This window comes from Mastigoproctus giganteus, chromosome 10 (assembly GCF_048544385.1).
Source record: "Mastigoproctus giganteus isolate SK-2022 chromosome 10, ASM4854438v1, whole genome shotgun sequence".
In the NCBI taxonomy this organism is placed as follows: Eukaryota; Metazoa; Arthropoda; class Arachnida; order Uropygi; family Thelyphonidae; genus Mastigoproctus; species Mastigoproctus giganteus.
The window spans coordinates 181072035-181093576 of NC_143584.1; the positions used below are offsets into that span (position 1 = coordinate 181072035).

The following is a 21542-nucleotide window of genomic DNA, read 5'->3' on the forward strand; positions in this document are numbered from 1 at the left end:
TCTGCACTTGCCACTTTTCCTTGGAGTGCTACATTGTATAGGTTATAGTACTTTTTAAATCTATTGAACCAGCCTTTACTAGCTTGAAATGGTTCTACATGTTTTTCAAGGAACTTTCTTCATATCTTCATACATGCTAATCGCTTTTTCTTTAATAAAAATTGAACTTAACGTAATTCTGGGTTGGATATTATCTTCAATAAAATTATTTAGAAGTCTTACCATTTCAATCATAATAGCCGGCCTAGCCCTATTCAATTTAGTTGCCTGCAATGGAACAGCTGTCTTCCCCGCTCCAAAAATTAATTTTTTATTTTTTATAATTGTTCTTACAGTTGAATCTGCCAGTCCTAAATTATTGCAAACATCCGTTTATTAGCTCCATTTATTTATTTTTTTAAGCTTTCATTTCTGAAGATACTAATTTTTTTTTTTTTTCAATATCATTATTTCTTACCTAGCTTTGGCTCCACAGGTTAAAATAAGCTTAAAAGCTGGTTATAAATAGATAATTTTGTTTTTTATTTTGGCTAATTTCTCTTTTCCTCCAAATAAATCTGTTTAATGGGCTTCCTGCTCTTTTTGCTTTACTTATTCTGTTGCTGATTTTTATGTCCAATCTTCATTACAGAAAATTTTTTAGATAAACAGAATTACTAACTCTTTACAATTACTGGTTATTTATTCTGTGTTTAAAATGTTCCCATCTCTCCCAGCTTCCATGCCTTTTACTGTAGTATAACTAATTTTCATATCAAATTTTCTACAACCTTTATCTAATTTATACAGATATTCTTGAAGACCCTGCAGAGTACAATTTAACAGCACAATATTCACATATAATTCTATACAGTGGCATCAACTGATGATCATACCAATGGTGAATTCTAAATGGGAGGCCTTCAGGGACTTAACCCTGGAGGCTACTAAGTTTTTCATACCAACTAAGAAATGCTGTTCAAGGTTCAGGCCTAAATGGATGTCAGATGAATTAATAAAGCTTGTGGCAGAAAAGAAAAATGCATGGGATGCATATAAATTATCAGACGACACAAGCCTATGGCAGTTATAAGCTAGACTATATTCAAGTCACAAAGGAGGTTAGGCAGGTGAAGGCAGATTATAAGAAATCTTTTGCAAAGGATGCAAAGAAAAACAGCAAATAGTTCTTTAGTTATATTAAATCTAGAAGGAAGGGGATGAATCAGATTGGTCCACTTAACGTACACTGGCATTCATAGAAAGTGCATCACCCCTTAAAATTGTAATTATCATCTGAATAACATAAGTATATGGCAATATTTCTTACAGATTGCATCAGATAAGATTGTCATGCATAGGTGATGACATAATATTGCATCACCTGTTACTTTCAGCTATATAAGCATGCTCTTCAAGATTTGCAGTCATTCCTTGCTTGTGTCAGGATGGAGAGTTACGTGCAGTTGACGCCACGAAGAAAGAGTTTGTTTTTGTTAGTGTTGGCGCATCGGCTTCTGGGGCCATAATGCACCTCCCAAAGTTTTTGCATTTTTCTACTCTGATCCAAGCCCGAGGTGGGATTCAAACCCGTGACCTTTGGGTTGCCAGGCAGACACTTGACCCACCTGGCAAGCCCGGACAAAGAAAGAGTGCTATTGTTTCTTTACATGAAGAAGGATGTTCTTCCCGTCATATTGTTTATAGTGTCTTGTAATCAGTCAACAGTGAGTAGATTTCTTTCCAAACTCAAGAATACTGGTTCTGCTGATAGGAAAAAAGGAACCGGATGCAAATGAGTCTCTACGCCAAAACAGGACCACATTTTGAAGCGCTTATGCCTTAAAAACCATAAAGCTTTTTCGTCTGAGCTGAAAAGAGAATGGGAAGAACATACAAGAGTGGTAGCAAGTGCAGTAACAGTCAGAAGACGCATCTTCAAAAATGGACTTGTAGCCTTGTCTCTAAGAAGAAGCCTCTCCTCACACAAAAAATGACAAAGGCCCGATTAATTTGGTATAAGGAGCGCATCAAATGGACCCCCGAGCAGTCATTATTGGAAGTCAGTTATTTTCTCAAAAGAGAAGAAATTCAACCTGCATGGCTCTGATGGGAGACAAACGATTCATCGTAGACATAGTGAAGAATACCATCCAGACTGTATGGTGTCTACAGTGAAATTCCCTACCAGCCAAATGATATGGGGTTGCATTCCGTATTGCGGAATAGGTCACCTGCAGTTTATAAAAGGTTCCGTAAATGCCAATGGATACCTGGCTATGTTGGAAGGAAAATTGCTGCCAACCATTAGAAACCATTTCAACCTGCCAAGTAACCGCATCTTTCAAGATGACTCTGCTCCTTGTCATCAGGCGAAAAGTGCAAGTAGGCACTTCTGTAGTTACTTTAGCTTCATTTCTGCATTACAGGTTCAACAGTAATATGTTTACATTTGTTACAGGTGAAAAAATGGTTGGAAGAATGGTCCATTACAACTCTTAGCTGGCCAGGAAACAGACCTGAATCCTATAGAGAACTGTTGGCATCATGTGGAATCTGCAGTTGCCAGAAAGAAACCAAACACCCTTCGTGAACTTCAGGAAGTCATAATTCATGTTTGGAACCACGAACTATCAGTTGATTATCTTCAGAAATTGATCTTGTCCATGCCTCAATGGTGTGCTGCTTTCATCAGGGCCTGAGGTGGTTCAACTAAATATTAGTTTGCACCTGGTGAACTTTTCATTTTGTTTTCCATTTAAAAAGATAAACTGAAGCAAATTGATAACGTTTCAGTCATAATTGTAGTGTTTACAACAACTGTTGTATAAAGATTGCACATGCTCATTTTTGAATATTTTGAGAGCACCTGTCAATTATTACTTAGCTTTGCCTTAACTATTAATAAATATCTTTTGTTTATATTTCTATTTGTGATACTAGTCATTAATGTAACATAACATTAATGTAACGAAAAAGGATTAGAAATGTGAAATTCCTAGGTGATGCACTTTCTTGGAACACCAGTGTAGATGGTTCAACTATTGATGATCCTGCTCAAGTAGCTGATAAACTGAATGAGTGTTTTGCATCTACATTCACACATGAGGAGTTATTCAAGGAGGGGAATGTCAGACATTTTTCAAACTCTAATAGGGAGCTAAGTGATTTTGTAATAACTGAGAGCAAAGTGGAAGAGAAATTGTTGAAGTTAAACATAAAAAAGGCACCTGGGGTGGGTGGAATCTATCCAGTTATATTGAAGGAGGCAGCGAGGGAATTCAGCACACCCTAGTCATAATTATGAGAGCATCCTTAGATTCAGGGGAGGTCCCCAAGGACTGGAAATGTGCAAACGTATCCCCAATTCACAAAGGGGATTCAGAGGGTGACACAAATAATTATAGACCTGTTAGTTTAACTTCTCTTCTGGGGAAAATAATGGGGTTACTAGTTAAAGTGGTCATAAAGGATCACCTAGACAAGACTGCAGTAATAGTTCAGACACAGCATGGGTTTATTAAGGGGAAGTCTTGTCTGACTAATTTGATTGGATACTACAATGTGGTCACAAAGGAACTGGATGCAAAAAATTATTTTGATATCATATACTTGGATTTCAGGAAAGCTTTTGATACTGTTGCACATGGAAGACTGCTGTACAAATTGGATGTTGTTGTTTAGTTTTTAGGAGCATTAGCAACTAAGGCCATATTGCTCCGGGGATATGCAGTGGTCATTCCCTGACCTTTCCGCATCTTCCGTATTTGGTGGTTACGGGCTCGAACCCCGGTCTAATCAAGAAGCGTGTGCTGTACAAATTGGAGCGGTATGGCATTAATGCCAAGTTGCTGCAATGGATAAAGGGATCGCAGAGAGGGGTAATAAATGGACATTGTTCTATGTGGCCTAATGTTATTAGTGGAATCTCCCAGGGTTCGGTGCTGGCCCCATTGTTGTTTTGTGTATTTATCAATGATATCGATGAAGGTATAGCAGGCTTAATGTCCAAGTTTGCAGATGATACAAAGGTTGGCAGGGTTGTTAATGAGAGTAAAGACAGTATGCTACTGCAACAAGATCTACAAAAGTTTGACAGATGGTCTGAGAAGTGGCAACTGAAGTTTAACATTGACAAATGCAAAGTACTGCATATGAGTAGAAGTAATCCAAGAGAAACGTACCAACTGTATGGTACTACACTCAGGGAGGTGGAGAATGAAAAAGCCCTGAGGGTAATTGTGCAATCTGATATGAAGTTCTCTGAGCAGTGTAGAAGGGCTGCCAGAGCAGGTGTCATGGAGTTTTAGCATTACCATTAGTAGAGGCATATGATGCAAGAAAGCAAGCTTATGCAGCATCAGCCAGAAAAAAAAAAAAACTTCCACTTCACCCCTCCGTTCGTTCGAAATACCTGTCCAGCTGAGCCTTAAATTTATTTAGGCTATCAACTTCCACAACAAGGGATAGAATTCTGTTCCACAAACCAACTACCCGCTGGCTAAAGGCAAATTTCCGGACATCTATCCTACATCTGTCTCTCCTCAATTTGAATTTATGCCCTCTCAGGTGATTATTCTGAGCAAGAGGCAGAATCCCATCAGCATTGAGCATGCTCAAACCATTCAAGGCTTTATACACCTCTATCAGATCACCTCGCTGGTGCCTGGTCTCCAGACACTGTAATTTGCAAAACTTAAGCCTTTCTTCGTAAGAGCAACCCTTTGTTCCATTCACTAACCTTGTTGCCCTTCTCTGTATTCGTTCCAGCAGCTCTACATCCTTCTTGAAATGAGGTCTTCAGACCTGTATACAGTACTCAAGTTGTGGGCTGACCATTGCCTTATGCAAGGGAATAATGACCTCCTTATCCCTGCTAGAAAAATTCCTGTATATCATTGACAAGAAACCATGAGCTACTCAGAGAGCTTCATATCTGCCTGCACAATTACCCCCAGGTCCTTTTCATTCTCTACCACTGTCAGTGTAGTACCACAGAGTTGATATGTTGGTCTTGGGTTGCTATTTCCCATATGTAGTACTTTACATTTGTCAATGTTAAACTTCATTTGCCACCTCTCAGCCCATCTGCTCAACCTTTCCAGATCCTGTTGCAGCAGCATAGCATCAGTAGTGTCCTTAACAACCTGCCAACTTTTGTATCATCTGCAAACTTGGACATTAAGCTTGATATACCATCTTCAATATTATTTATAAATACAGAAAACAGTAATGGACCCAACACTGAATCCTGAGGGACTCCACTGATAACATTAGTCCACGATGAGCAGTGTCCATTGATTACCACTCTCTGTCTTCTCCCCCTAACCCCCTTTATCCATAGCAGCAATTTGCCTCCAATGCCACACTTCTCCAATTTGTGCAGCAGTCTTCCATGTGCAACAGTATCAAAAGCCTTTCTAAGATCCAAGTATATAATATCAAAGTTATTCCCTGCATCCAGTTCTTTTGTGACTGCATCATAGTATCCAATCAAATTGGTCAGGCAAGACTTCCTCTTTACAAAACCATGCTGTGTCCGAGCTATAACTTGAAGTCTTGCCTAGATGATCCTGCAGTGCTTCTTAACCGATGCCTCCATTAATTTTCCTGGAACAGAAGTTAAAATTAAAAATAGAAGTTTTATTGATGATATATAGGAATTTTGCTAGCAGAGATAAGGAGTTGATTATAACTTTGTATAAGGCAATGGTCAGGACACCTTGAATACTGCATATAAGTCTGGAGACCTCATTTTAGGAAGGATGTAGAATTGCTAGAACAAGTACAGAGAAGTGCAACAAGATTGGTGAGAGGAAAAAAAGTGGTGCACTAACGAAGAAAGGCTTAAGTTCTGCAAGTTGCAGCATCTGGAGACTAGGCACCTGCGAGGTGATCTGATTGAGGTGTATAAGGCCTTGAATGGTTTAAGCAGGCTTAATGCTGATGGGATACTTCCGTTTCCTCAGACTAAGAACCTGAGGAGGCATATATTCAAATTGAGGATAGAGTTGTAGAATAGATGTGCAGAAGTTTGCCTTTAGCCAGCGTGTAGTTGATTGCTGGAACAGACTTCCATTTGTTATTGTTGTGGAAGTTGATAGCTTAAACATTTGGAGTAACCGGATAGGCAAACTGGAAAGATTTTTTTTTTTTTTTTTTGGCTGATGCTGTATAAGCTTGCTTTCTTGCATCATATGCCTCAGCTAATGCTAATATAAATAATGATCTATTTTTTATATCTCTTAAGCCGAACTCTGTCAGTAACTTACATTATTTTTATTAAATGGTCCATGAAAATTATAAAAGGAATTGGTGATGAAGTACAACCAGCCTCACTCTAATGCTTCCTTCAATCTTCACTTCAAATTTTCCATTTTTATACAGACTTTTTATCTTGCTTATCCTCAATGTCCATTTTTCTCAATTTTGAAAGAGCAAATTCTAGGGCTGTTATCATTGACTTTTTCTAGATCAACAAACCCAAAATACAGGTTATCATATTTTTTTTGGTGTGAATTTTCCCAATATCTCAGCACTTTTAAACTTAATTTTTTGCCATGGTTTCTCAATTACAAATGTGAGAAATCTCTACTGAATGATCAGATATGGTAATATCCTTCTCTTGTTTAATCCACTGGCAATTGCATGAAATAAGAGACTGATATGGCATTTGCAAAAATGCATATAAAAATTTATATTATCACTGTAATGATAATATAAATTTTTATATTTGAAGTGTAACTTTTTCTAGATCAACAAACCCTAATAACCCTAAAAATTATGATAATACAGATTATCATAATTTTTCTTGGTGTGAATTTTCTAAATATATCTTCTCAATATCCCTTTTATACCAAAAAGTTTCATATTTTCACATACATCATTCATTATAATATAGAATTTCTGTATATTTAATGTTATTAAATTGGCAATATGTTAATGATGTTCATTATAACAGGCTTTCACTGTACCTTACAAGCAGACTAACTAAAGATCATGTATTCAAAAAATTTTGAATTTTGTAATCAATGTCTGTTAGCAAAAAAATCCTCATGTTTAAAAAGATGCAAAATATTCATGAAATTATAAATACATTTTTACAACAACTGCAGATCTAAACAGCTTACTGTTCTTAAAAGCTCCTCTGTTCTCTTCATGCTTTCATCTTTACTTTTCTTTAGCTCTTCACAATTACTAGTAATCTCTGCAACAGCTTCCTTCAAAGTTTCAATCTCAGCTACATGAGTACTTTCCAAATAGCTTTTAGAATCTAGCTTCTGCTGAAGAGTGTATTTTTCTTGTTGCAGATGCTAATGCATGCAGGAAAAAACAAATTTAGTGAAAATTTATGATTTGCAAAAATTTTAATTCAAGCAATTAAAAAAATCTATGGAATGTAAAATGAGAAATTATAAAATTTTAAAATAGACATTTAAAAAGTTAGGGCAGCAGTATCCTAAAGTATTTAATAGCAATGCTGTAAATTACTACCATTTATGAATTTGAAAAGCCAACGTACTCATTTATTTATATATTCCATATACAGGGTGATTCAGGAAGAATAGTAAATATTTTGGGAGGTTACAGTATCGATTATTCTAAGTAAAAAATTTCATATAAACACGTGTCCAAATCTCAATGAATACGGAGATACAGCTGTTTAAAACTGGCATGCACAAAGCCATTAAGAGAAGTATTAAAGAACATTAAATAACTTGTTTGTATTTATTGACTTTTTGAATAATACATGTTTAAAATAATTGACAATTTTTTTTTACAGTTCGAAAATCTCGCTACCAACCTCAATGCACTTTGCAACTCTTGTGGTAATATGACGTGTTGTTCTTCTGAGGTTGTCTTGCCATTCCCTTTATGAGGGCAGCAGTATCCAAAATGCAAGTGAGCAATTTGTCTCTTGTATTCACCTTTTCTTTCTATACTGCACTTTTCATCCATCCCCACAAACAAAAATCTAACGGAATGAATCCTGGAGACCTTGGTGGCCAATGAACAGGCACCCCAGCTGATCCATCTTTCGGGGAAAGTTTGATTTAGATATTGTATCATCAGATGGGTATAATGTTTAGGAGCTCCATCATGCTGAAAGTACACACCAATTCTTGTAGCTAAGGGAAGATCCTCCAATAGTAGTGGAAGTTTGTTTTGCAGAAATTCTAGGTAAGTGGGCCCTGTAAGACAATTTTGTAACACAACAGGCCTAATCAACTAATTGTCAATGATACCGCACCACACATTTACAAAGAATCGATGTTGAAAATTTGTTTCTACAGTGGCATGTGGATTTTTGTCTGCCCACCTATGAGAGTTATGGGTGTCGTTGATCCCATCACGGGTGGAAGTAGCTTCATCGCTGAACAGTATTAATGGAATTAATTGACGATTAGCATTTACCCACCGACAAAATTCCAATTGCTGGGCGTCGTCTCCTGGTTGAAGGTGTTGCACTCATTGTATGTGAAATGGATACAAGCCATGCTCACATAATGTTTGCCATACTCTTGTCTGTGGAATACCGATACATGTAGAAATTCTTTGTGTGCTAATAGTAGGACTACGTTCTACCGACTGAAGAATGTGTCCTATTTCATCCACATTTTGTTCATTTGCACATTCAGAAGAAACATGAGTGCTGGGAATTGTACCAGTCTCGTGCAATTTGGTGTAAACACTAGTAAACGCTCTTGAATCCGGTATTCTGCGGTTAGGAAACTGTCAACAATATTCTCTACAAGCAGCAGTAGCACTTCCACCACAAAAACCATATCAGCATATTCAACATGTGTGAAAATGTGCACCATTCTGCTTCTTAGTCTGATTCAGGGAGCTGTGCATGCCAGTTTCAAACAGCTGTATCTCCATATCCATTGAGACTTGACACATGTTTATACCAACTTTTTTACTCAGAATAATCAATACTATAACCTCCCAAAATATTTACTATTCCTCCTGTACATATAAAAAATAATAATTCCTCATTTATTCCACAAATATACAGGGTCCCAGTTTCCACCTCAGTGATATTCATTTCCATCTACAATCTTCCAGGCCACACTTACTTTTTTCTGACAGAATCTCATTTATCTGTTTCCTCAACACCACTCATCTCAGCTGCCCTAATTATTCACTCTATGATCCCTTTTGCTTTAAAGGCAGTATTTGTGTATATGTATGCTCTGATATTCCTTATCAGAGAATTCCTAATCTGGAATCTTCCCTTTTTGATCTTCTCTTCAAAATCTCTTTACCCTATTCATCTGTTACCTCTATTGTTCTCTCAACTCTACTAATCACTTGGTACTCTTTGATCTCCTTTCTTTAAAACTTGACTTTCTCCATTCTAACTTCTAAACATATGGGGTAGTGCCCCAAAATTTCTCTCAAGCTTCTTGACTCTGTTCAAAAGAGGGCAGTCAGATTTAGTTAAAAACCCATCTCTCCACCCTCTTTCTCATAGACATTCCATTTCTGCTGCATGCCTTTTCTATAGATACTGTTCTTCTGAATTGGCATCTCTAATTCTCCTTCTCTCTTCCAAACAGTCCAAAACATGTGCAGCAACCAATCAACATCCACTCACTGTCCAATTTCAAATTCACAAAACTAACTTTTCCTCTTTCTCCTTCAAACCTTTGAAAATGGATAACTGATTTTTAATTACTAGAAGATTACTTACATGGCTGTGTGATCAGAGCAGGAGTGCAATGTGTGTTTTGAGCTAACTTGACCACTAAATATAATAATGATTGAATTTTTGTTCAAAAATGATTAATTATAAACTACTCTGATTTATTTGGCTATGTCAGAGTATAGACAGAAATAAGTCATAAATGACAGGAGGATTATTGTACAGTTGGACCAGAGTAGTTTTTTTTTTTAAAGGCTATTTTTTAACTATTTTTGTTTTGAGCTATTTTTGGCAAAAAAAAAAAAAAAAAAAATTGTTTCTGAAAAACTTATTTTTAAACTTTTCTAATACAATTTTAAACTGCAAGTATTAATATAAGCAAAAATTTTTGTAAAAAGGCACTTTAATTATATTGTTTTATTGCAAATGTTATTTAATGGACAATTAATAAGTCCTGTTAAGTTCTTATAGGCATATTAATAGCTGAATATCAGATTTCAAGAATCTCACTAAAATAAAATAACAGTAGTCTCATCCCAGAACTTCCATGGAAGATGATAGTAAGAAAAGATATATAACATGGTTTGAAACATAATTCATACCTCAAATTTTGAAGCATATTCCTTGGTGAGTAACTCCAGTTTCTTATGAAGTTCATCATTATTTTCCAGGAGCTGTTTGCCAATTTTTGCAGCAAGGTGAAGATCTCTATCTTTTTCTGCTACTTCATCTTTTAAGCATTCAATTTCTTTAATAAGTTTATCCATTTCTAAATAAATATTTATGACAAAAACAATCTACAAAAAGAAAAAGTTTTTTAAATTAGTAAAAAATATATTATTAGTATACAGTGGAGCCTAAGTTCTATATTACTAAGTTGTATATAATTCTAATTCATACATAAATTTTGGAGATACTGTTAAAAAAACAGCAGGAAAAATGCCCTTACACATAAGATATACATTATTTTCAGTTACATGTTGCAAAATCATTTCTGTTTAGCATTTTCATGACATACCTAAGACTTCTGTTTTTCTTTCTTTTTTTAAGACTGGTTGACACATATGAAGACAAACAACCAAGTAATCTTCAATATATGAAATATGAGAAACTTACAAACTAGTATCTTTGTGTTGTCCAATGTTGCTAGCTTTTATTACTATTATTAGCAGTAGTAGTAGCAGATAAAAACGTTACAAAGAAGGAAACTATATTATTATTATTATTAGCCATATGGTGCAAGGAAGCCTGAGGCTTATGCTGCACCAGCCAAAAAAAATTCCTGAGTTACCCTGTGAGAGAGAAAGAGAGAGAGTCAGAAATAGAAGGGAATCACCAAGAAAGAGAAGAATGATGATGTCCAGCTCAGGGCCCTGGGTGTGCCAAGCCCATACTCACCAGATGTGAGCCCCTGGGGTTCTATAAAGCATAAGCAAAAAAAAAAAAAAAAACAACAACACCCACCTCATCTGTCCATCCTATCTAATAATATGTCTAATTCTTCTATAAATTTATTCAAACTATCCACTTCTACAATGCTAGATAGTAGTTTGTCCCAACAATCAGTTATTCTCTAGCTAAAAGAAAATTTGCACAAATCTATTCTGCAGCCATTCTTTCTCAGACAATACACACAATGTGTTGTCTGAGAAAGAGTGAGAATACCAACTTAAAATTTACTCAATCCATTTAAAACCTTAAACACTTTAATTGGGTCTCCCTGCAAGAGTCTAGCTTCTAAGTGCTGCAATTTGCAGAACCAGTCTTCTGTGGTGAGAATACCTCTGTATTCTTGACTAATCTGGTTGCTCTTCTCTGTTCGAAGGGATTCAAATCTCTACTGGTATAAACAATAGTTTAAGAAAATGGATATGTAATCAAGAAAAATAAAATCGCTTGATGAGAAATTATTGTTCGATATTAAAGTAACACATTTCCTGCCACATAGGATGCACCATAATTTAGCAAAGATTATTTATGGAAAAAAAATAATGACATTTTTGAAGAGCTGATTTATTTTATTTCACCTATTACATTACTTCTAATTCTTTTTAAACAAAATCATTTTATTAAACACGTGACTATTTTTATAATACAATACATACTAAGGTAAACGCAAAATATTTTAATAATCTCAAAATTCATATACAAAAGTATTATTCTAATTCGTGTTTAAAAGAACAATAAAAAAAAAAAAAACAGAACAGAAGAAAGAAGCAATCTTTTATTCATCTTCAAAATCCAGAAATCCATCACTGCTGTCATCCTCATCATTATGATTAATGCACTCCTCATTTCCATGGTCACTGCTGTTGTCTGATGGTGAACTGTCATTCTCATCAAACAGAATACCATCTTCTGTGCCCTGCAAGGCATTATTGATGCCACATATCTTAAATGACTTCACAACAGTCTGTCTTTACTGTATCCCAAGAATTTTTACCCATTGGCACAACTGAGAAATTATTGGTCTCTTAGTATGACTAGTAGGTGCTAAGTTATGTTGTGGTGCCTTCATCCATTTAGTCTGCTTTCATGAAAGCTTTAAAAAGCTTGTTAATAAAAACATCCAATGGCTGTAGTTGACCAATAAGTCTACCAGGAATTACTTAAAATAATTAAATGCACTTGGCATAATACTTTAAGAGTTTAATATCTATATAATATCGGTGTTTAGATACACCATAGACACTCTTAAAAAACTACAAAGTAGTTGTTGTGGGCATCATTTGCTCTTTCTCATATTGTGCTCTGCCTTCACGTCGCCAGGAATTACATACAGCAAACTGTGTTTTTAACCTTTCCACCATTCTCTTTGTGGCCTCTGTTTTATGTGCACAAAATGTCTCATAACAGTGGGGCTGGTTTCTTGAGAAGGCTATCAGGACAGTGACCACACTTTTTCCAGCCACAGTTCAATTCCATCTTCATCAATCCATCCTTAGGATGAGCATGGACAAAAATACCCAGTGGAATTTTTTCCTTTGGCAAAGTTTCTCTTGAATATGAGGAGAGAAGGAAGTTTCGTTCCATCAGTACAGTAGTGCCCTACTCATACAGTGGTGTAGGATCCAGACCCCCACTGAAAAGTGGAACATAGCCATTTATTCACTTGCAATTACATATAAAAGCCTAATAACATATTTAAACTGTCATATATTAAGTACACAACAGAGCTAAGACTCAAAAACGATACGAAAATCAAATGAATATACGGTACACACATTGCTTACAGTAATATTTTCACCCTTAGCATATAGTGATTGACAAATATAAATTTGAAAAAATTAATATATTTATTGTAGACAGGATGAAGGAGATGGCACATTTTCATCATCTGACTCATGAAAACTCATGTCAAGTTTTGACAATGAAAACTTGGTTGAAACTCTTGCAGGGATTTATGTTGCTGTTGACGTTGAAGATTGTTCAAAGCTAGCTATTGCTGTTGAATGTTGTGATGGTATTTTTGTAAAGTAGGAAAACAATGAACTTTGCCTCATGAATTTCCGTCTCCTTTCCCTTAGAATTTCTTTATAGCATGCAATATTGTCTAGAAGTCTTACATTCACTTTAGAACTTCTTTCGAAATTTGGATCAATCCTCTCAAAAGCTGCCATTGCCGTTTCTATACAGTTGATAGCTTCTTCCAATTCCTCAGTGGTCATTTCTCTAGGAATAGCAGGAATATCATCAGGATGGGACTCCTCTTCACGAAACATCCTTCTTTGCTCTTCAATCAGGTCTTCATCTGTTAGGATCTCATCATGAGAGACAAGCAATTCTGCCACATTGGAAGGCTTGACTTGCAATTCTAATTCCTTTGCCATTTCCACAACATTTGTAGTGACTTCTAGAAATTAGTACTATTTCATGTAGAATTTTTCACAAACTCAAAATAAACACTACATCAAAAAAGATGGTCTAATTTATTTTTCTAAAGATATAGAAAAGCAATCATAGTATGAATGCATGATACAAATACTCTATTACAGCTTAAAATGATACAATTAAGTAACTAAAATGTAAAAGCATGATAATGTAGCAATAGACAACCTGCTGCTACAATTTCCTTCACAGCACTGGTGGCATATACTTTTTAACACACATTACACCCACAAAAATTGTAAAAATGAAATGTAATTATATACAGGGCAATCCAAAGTAAAATGCCAAGTCCCACAGTAAAACTGCCATCATTCATCATCCATTAATATTACTTTGGTTATAGAAACAGGTCATCTTTACATAACAGTGTGCATTTTACAGATGAATGTTTACAGACAGACTGATGTAAACCCAATTCTTGTCTTCTGATAGTTCCCAAATGGTATATAGTTATGGTAAACATACAGTCTGCATGTTGCTAGCCATGGAAAGAGCAGGCATTTGAATCTTGTAAATGATCAGGAGATGAGCGATTTCACTGTTGACTTAATGAAATCTTTTTTATCACTTAGATCAAAATCTGGATACTCATCAAATACCTGTTTAATAACTTTTTTCATTGTTATTTCTTCTAGATCAGTACCATGAAGAATCTTCTTTACTAATTGCTTTATTTCATCATGTGTTGGAGGTGATTTTGTTTTCTTTGATAAGGGCTCGTCATCTGAACTTTCTTCACCAGAATCATGTTCTTTTTTGAGCTTTTTTGAAGGCTTTGAAACTGTTTTTTTTTTTTCATCATTCTTTTCTTTCTTTTTATCTTTAACTAGATTTTCTTTTTTATCTTTCTTATTTACATTAGATTTCAATTTTTTCTTTTTAGGTTCCTCATCACTCTTCTATCTCTGATTCCTCGCTTTCTTCTTTTCCTGAGGACTCATTATCCTCCTCTTCTTCCTTTTCATCTTCACTTGAAGAATCGCTCTTCTTTTTGTTCTTATCTCTTTTACTTGATGTCTCCTTCTTATCAAATTTACGTTTTTTCTTTTCACCTTTGGCAGACACTTTTTTTTTTGACTTTGGGATGCTCTTTCCTGACGCTTTTGGATTTATTTTTTTTTTTTTTTTTTTTTGATTTGGTAGTTGTTGGCGCATCGGCTTCTGTGGCCATATTGCACCTCCCAAGGTTTTTGCAGTACTTTGATCCAAGCCCGAGGCGGGAATCGAACCCGCGACCTTTGGGTTGCCGGGCAGGTACTTTACCCACTCGGCTAGCCCGGTCGGCCTTTGGATTTATAAGAAATTCCAAAACCCTAGTTGCAATTTCTTCCTTTGTTCCTGATCTCTCTAAATCAAGAACTTCACAAACATGTTTTAACATTCCAGTAGTTAACTTATCCAAATAAGATTTCTTCTTTTCATAGTCTGCAGAATCTTTACTGAACGGAAACCCACTAAATTTTCTAATATTCTTCTTAATTTCATTTTCCGAGCCTGGCCTATTAAAGAGTATCCTATGCAGCACTTTTAATTCTTCCATTTTTGTCTTTTGAATCTAGAATTCAATTCTAGGACAATCTCCTAATTTTTCACCATGGCCCTCTGGAATTTCATGCTTTTCCCTATATGGTGTTGAAAAGCTTATTTCAAGGAAAGCTTTTTTCTTCCTTTTTGCTGTTTTGTTTTTCGGCTAGCTCCTGCTCATCGACTGCATTTTCTTCTTTAGTTTCTTCGGGGTCTCTTTTCCTGGTCTTCCTGCGCACTCTCTGAATCGGACATTTTCAACGACGTGTTGTTCAAAATGGCGGGTAAACAAGAGCAGTTTCAAGAAGCCACTCTATGACCTTCTTACACTTTGGCTAGGGTCAAGTCCTACAGTGTTTATGAAACATACATGCCTAGCAAATTTTAAATTAAATAATACAAACAGAAATAACTAAACCAGACGTATACAGGCCAAGCAGCAAACCGATCTCAAAAATCACCCATAAGTGCGGGAATTAGCTACTTCCAAGCACCTTTCAATGTTGTTTCTTTAACTTCCTTCCATGCATCTCTAACAGTTTTTATAACATCCAAAATCGTGAAGCCTTTCCAAAATGCTTTTAATTTATTTTGTTTGTGCTCGGCTACTGTATCACTGTCTAAGGCATTTATAGCTGTAGCAAAAGTTCTTAAGTAATACAATTTAAATGCTGCAATTACACCTTGGTCCACCGGCTGCAGCAATGAAGTTGTATTATTTGCAGGTAGAAAAATAACATTTATCTCCTTGTACAAACCAATTAGAGCTCTAAGATGGCCAGGGGCATTGTCTGCAAGAAGTTAATCTTAAAAAGAATTTTTCTTTTCCTTGCAATAAGTCTCAACTGTAGGCTTAAAATAGTCCATGAAGCAATTTGAGAAAAGATCTCCAGTCATCCAGGCTTTTGAATTAGATTTATAATAAACAGGAAGGCTAGCTTTTGCATAGTTGCTTAGGGGCCTAGGATTTTCTGAGTGATAAATCATCATAGGTTTTAACTTGCAATCACCAGCTGTATTAGCCCCTAACAAGAGTTAGCCTGTCTTTTGCAGCTTTGAAGCCAGGGATTGACTTCTCTTTAGCAATAAAAGTCCTAGATGGCATCTTCTTCCAATATAGGGTAATTTCGTCCACATGCAGAAAATGCCGAAAAAGCAAAATAAGCTCCAAACATAATGAACATGGATATAATTGGAAACCGCCATATTAGCTGAACACCGTAAAGTGGGGCCCTACTGTACAAGCCAAAACAGCACTATGTTGTCTTTTCATGACCTGATGTCTTCACAGTTACGATTTTGTATCTTTAACATCCACACTACTATTTGAGGGTACATCAACTGTTAAAAGTATTTCATCTGTATTACCTAATTTGAAAAAGCTCATCGTTTTTGTGCTTCCTAGCAGCATTAATCATAAATCTGTGAAATTCCAGGACTTGGTTTTCGTATTGTTCTGGCATTTTCTGTTCTCATAGCTAAGCCGTTTCAATTCATAAATGTATAAAACCAACTTGTTATGACCAAAATCATCAGTTCCTCTGCTGCTGCCTTGACTTTTGCCTCAATGACTTTTTGTTGACAGAGATTATTATTATTAGCATGGTGCAAGGAAGCCTGAGGCTTATGCTGCAACAGCCAAAAATAAAAATTTCTCAATTACCCTGAGAGAGAGAGAGAGAGAGAGAGAGAGAGAGAGAGAGAGAGAGGTGGGAGAACAAGAGTCAGAAGTAGAAGGGAATCACCAAGAAAGAGAAGAATGATGATATCCAGCTCAGGACCCTGGGTGTGCCAAAGCCCATACTCACCAGATGTGAGTCCCTGGGATTAGATATACCACAATTCCTCTACTCTATTAACCAGCCATTCATATTGTGCATCAGAAGATGTAAGGAAGCCAAGCTTTTGCTGAATCAGCCAACAAAAAAAAAAAAAAAAAAATTGAAAAAAAATAAAAAAAGTTAGGTATGCAGTGTATTACATTACAGGCATGTTCAATTTCTTAAATTAATTGAAGTTTGTTTTTCTGTTATTAATAGAAGTGAAAAGTAAATAACTGATTATTTTGCTACCAATATTTAATAATATTTAATCTGATAATTCAATGTTTTGTAATAGTTTATAATCAATCTATGAAATGCAACACTTATGTCATGCTCTGTGATGTAATTAAACAAATAGCAACTGTACCTTATATCATATTATGATATAAGGTACGGTATAACAGTATAAGAAGGATGAAGAGCTGCTGGAACGATTAGTGAATGGAACAAAAGGTCGCTCTTACAAAGAAAGGCTTAAGTTTTGCAAACTGTACCTTATATCATATTATGATATAAGGTACAGTTGAATAATGATTTCATGATGCACTTTATTTCTTTGTGAATTTTAATAACAATTTAAATAACAACTATTTCACATTTCTGTTGTAATTAATATAATAAGCAAATAGCAATAATTCAATACGTATATATGTAGTAAACCAAAAAACCAACAATGAGGTTCTCATTGTCATTGTTCTCAATAATGTCCATGTTTGCAGACAATATGAAGGTTGTTGTTGTTGTTTGGTTTTTAGGAGCGATCATTAGCAACTAAGGCCATATTGCTCCGGGATATGCGGTGGTCCTTCCCTGACCTTTCCGCATCCTCCGTATTTGGTGACGGGCTCAAACCCCGGTCTAATCAAGAAGCGTGTGCTACGCACTGCTGCTCCTTCCCACCTGGCTATGGAGGCGCCACTACAAAAGTTGGCAGGGTTCTTAATGACACTAATGACAATACGTTGCTGCAACAGGATCGATCTAGAAAAGTTGGTTAAGATGGGCTGAGAGGTAGCAACTGAAGTTTGACATTGACAAATATAAAGTACTGCATATGGGAAGCAGTAACACAAAGTAATGTATCAACTGTGTGACAGTGGTAGAGAATGAAAAGAACCTGGGGGTAATTGTGCAGGCAAATAGGAATTTTTCTGAGCAGTGCAGACAGTCTGCAAGAGTAGCTCATGGTGTCTTGTCAATGATATACAGGAATTTTTCTAGCAGCAATAAGGTGGTGATTATCCCCTTGTATAAGGCAATCTTCGGGCCACACCTTGAGTACTGTACACAGGTCTGGAGGCCTAATTTTAAGAAGGATGTAGAGCTGCTGGAACGAGTACAGAGAAGGGCAACAAGATTAGTGAATGGAACAAAAGGTTGCGCTTACAAAGAAAGGCTTAAATTTTGCAAATTACAGTGTCTGGTGACTAAGCACCTGCGAGGTGATCTGATTGAGGTGTATAAAGCCTTGAATGGTTTGAGCATGCTCAATGCTAATGGGATTCTTCCTCTTGCTCAGAATAATCGCCTGAGAGGGCATAAATTCAAATTGAGGAAAGACAGCTGTAGGATAGATGTGCGGAAGTTTGCCTTTAGCCAGGGGGTTGTTGATTGCTGGACCAAACTGCCATTTGTCATTGTAGCAGTTGATAACTTAAATAGATTGAAGGCAGACCTAAACAAACATTTGGAGTGATTGGATCGGTGAAATGAGAAGGGGTTTTTTTTTTTTTTTTTTTTTGGCTGATGCTATATAACCTTGCCATCATTTGCTTTTACTAATGCTAAAAATGCTAAAATATAGGAGTTTAGTAAATAAATATGATGAATTTGAGGTATTGCTCAAAACATCGAAGGCAGATATTGTTGGGATATCAGAGACGTGGTGTCACACAGATATAAGGGATGCAGAACTGCAATTTGGGGAGTACAACGTCTACAGAAAGGATAGACAGGATAGGAAGGGGGGGAGGGGTCATGCAATTAGTTAAGAAACACATAAAAACCAAGGAAGTGAAGCCAGTCGACATCGCTGGACAGTGCAGTGTGGAGTCAGTTTGGTGTGACATAAACATTGGGAGATCAAAATTGAGAGTAGGAGTGTGCTATAGGCCTAATGACTCTGATGAGTATAATAAGGAACTGTACAGGGAAATAGAGTGGGTCAGTAAATCAGAGTGTCTTATAATGGGAGATTTTAATTTCCCAGATATTGACTGGAATTTGGGGGCTGGTTACTCACACACTAGCAGGGCTTTTGTGGATTTATTGGATGATTGATTTCTACATCAGCATGTTCGGGAGGCAACTAGAGGGAGTAATACTCTTGATTTGATTATCAGCAGTGATTCTTCATGCATTAAGAATCTGCAGATAAATGAACCACTAGGTGGCAGTGATCACAGTGTGCTGAAGTGGGATTTACTCAAAGAGGTAACTACCATTAGGGGTAAAGGGAAGGGTTATTGCTTCCGTAAAGGCGACTACGATGGACTGAGACAGTATTTAAATTCTATACAGTGGGACCAACTGATGATGTTACCAACAGCAAATTCAAAATGGGAAGCATTCAAAGAACTTATCTTGGAAGCTACTAGGCTTTACATACCAACTAAGAAATATTCTTCAAGGTTTAGGCCAAAATGGATGTCAGATGAACTAATGAGGCATATGGCAGAGAAGAAAAATGCATGGGATACATACAAATTAACACATGACACAGAAGCCTATGATAGATACAAGTTGATATGCAACCAAGTTACAAAGGAGGTTAAGCAGGCGAAGGCAGATTACGAGAAATCCTTGGCAAGGGATGCAAAGAAAAACAGCAAAGAGTTCTTTACTTATGTAAACTCTAGAAGGAAGGGGATGAATCAGATTGGTCCACTTGATATTGATGGGTCAAGTGTTGATGATCCTGCTCAGGTAGCTAACAAACTAAATGAATATTTTGCATCGACATTCACACATGAGGAGTTATTCAGCGAGGGGAATGCCAGAGGTGTATTCAACACTAGCAGTAAGCTACAGAATCTTGAAATAACTGGGAGTAAAGTGGAGGAGAAACTGTTGAAGATAAACACAAGAAAGGCACCCGGGGTGGATGGGATCTATCCAGTTATATTAAAGGAGGCAGCAAAGGAAGTAAGCAAACCCTTAGCCATAATTATGAGAGCTTCCTTGGACTCAGGGGAGGTACCTATAGACTGGAAATGTGCAAATGTGACCCCAATTCACAAAGGAGGATCAAAGGCTCACACAAGTAATTATAGACCTGTGAGCTTAACTTCTGTTCCAGGAAAATTAATGGAGGCACTGGTTAAAGAAGCACTGCAGGATCATTTAGACAAGACTTCAGTTATAGCTCAGACACAGCATGGTTTTGTTAAGGGAAGTCTTGCCTGACCAACTTGATTGGATACTATGATGCAGTCACAAAAGAACTGGATGCAGGGAATAACTTTGATATTATATACTTGGATCTTAGAAAGGCTTTTGATACTGTTGCAACATGGAAGACTGCTACACAAATTGGAGCAGTGTGACATTGGAGGCAAATTGCTGCTATGGATAAAGGGGTGGTTGAGGGGGAGAAGACAGAGAGTGGTAATCAATGGACACTGCTCATCGTGGACTGATGTTATTAGTGGAGTCCCTCAGGGCTCAGTGTTGGGTCCATTATTGTTTTCTGTATTTATAAATGATATTGATGATGGTATATCGGGCTTAATGTCCATGTTTGCAGACGATACAAAGGTTGGCAGGGTTGTCAAGGACACTACTGACACTACGCTGCTGCAACAGGATCTGGAAAGGTTGAGCAGATGGGCTGAGAGGTGGCAAATGAAGTTTAACATTGACAAATGTAAAGTACTACACATGGGAAACAGCAACCCCAGAGCAACGTATCAACTCTGTGGTACTACACTGACAGTGGTAGAGAATGAAAGGGACTTGGGGGTGGTGGTTGTGCAGGCAGATATGAAGTTCTCTGAGCAGTGCAGACGGGCTGCAAGAGTAGCTCATGGAGTATTGTCAATGATATACAGGAATTTTTCCAGCAGGGATAAGGAGGTGATTATTCCATTGTATAAGGCGATGGTCAGGCCACACCTAGAGTACTGTATACAGGTCTGGAGGCCTCATTTCAAGAAGGATGTAGAGCTGCTGGAACGAGTACAGAGAAGGGCAACAAGATTAGTGAATGGAACAAAGGGGTGCTCTTACGAAGAAAGGCTTAAGTTTTGCAAATTACAGTGTCTGGAGACTAGGCACCAGCGAGGTGATCTGATAGAGGTGTATAAAGCCTTGAATGGTTTAAGCATGCTCAATGCTGATGGGATTCTTCCTCTAGCTCAGAAAAATCGCCTGAGAGGGCATAAATTCAAATTGAGGAAAGACAGATGTAGGATAGACTTGCGGAAATTTGCCTTTAGCCAGCGGGTGGTTGGTTGGTGGAACAGACTTCCATCCCTTGTGGTGGAGGTTGATAGCCTAAATAAGTTTAAGGCTCAGCTGGACAGGTATTTTGAACGAACAGAGGGGTGAAGTGGAAGTGGGTTTTTTTTTTTTTTTTTTTTGGCTGATGCTGCATAAGCTTGCTTTCTTGCATCAAATGCCTCTACTAATACTACTAATGCTAACCTTGCCATCATTTGCCTTTACTAATGCTAAAAATG

At 36.7% G+C, this 21542-nt stretch overlaps 1 protein-coding gene and 1 pseudogene across 1 annotated transcript in view; both read right to left on the reverse strand.

Annotated features, from left to right (window-relative positions):
• Positions 1–13458, reverse strand: part of LOC150079588 (protein Spindly-B-like) — an 84679-nt gene extending 71221 nt beyond the window's left edge. Inside the window, exons 1-3 of the mRNA XM_090383132.1 lie at positions 13195–13458; positions 10231–10425; positions 7110–7292 (exon numbers count right to left, since the gene is read on the reverse strand). Of these exons, the coding sequence (XP_090239258.1) occupies positions 7110–7292; positions 10231–10425; positions 13195–13458 (642 nt within the window). The remainder of the gene's footprint in view (positions 1–7109; positions 7293–10230; positions 10426–13194) is intronic.
• Positions 13459–13638: 180 nt separating this feature from the next.
• The window catches only part of LOC150079589 (protein DEK-like), a 44296-nt pseudogene continuing 36392 nt past the window's right edge, over positions 13639–21542 (reverse strand).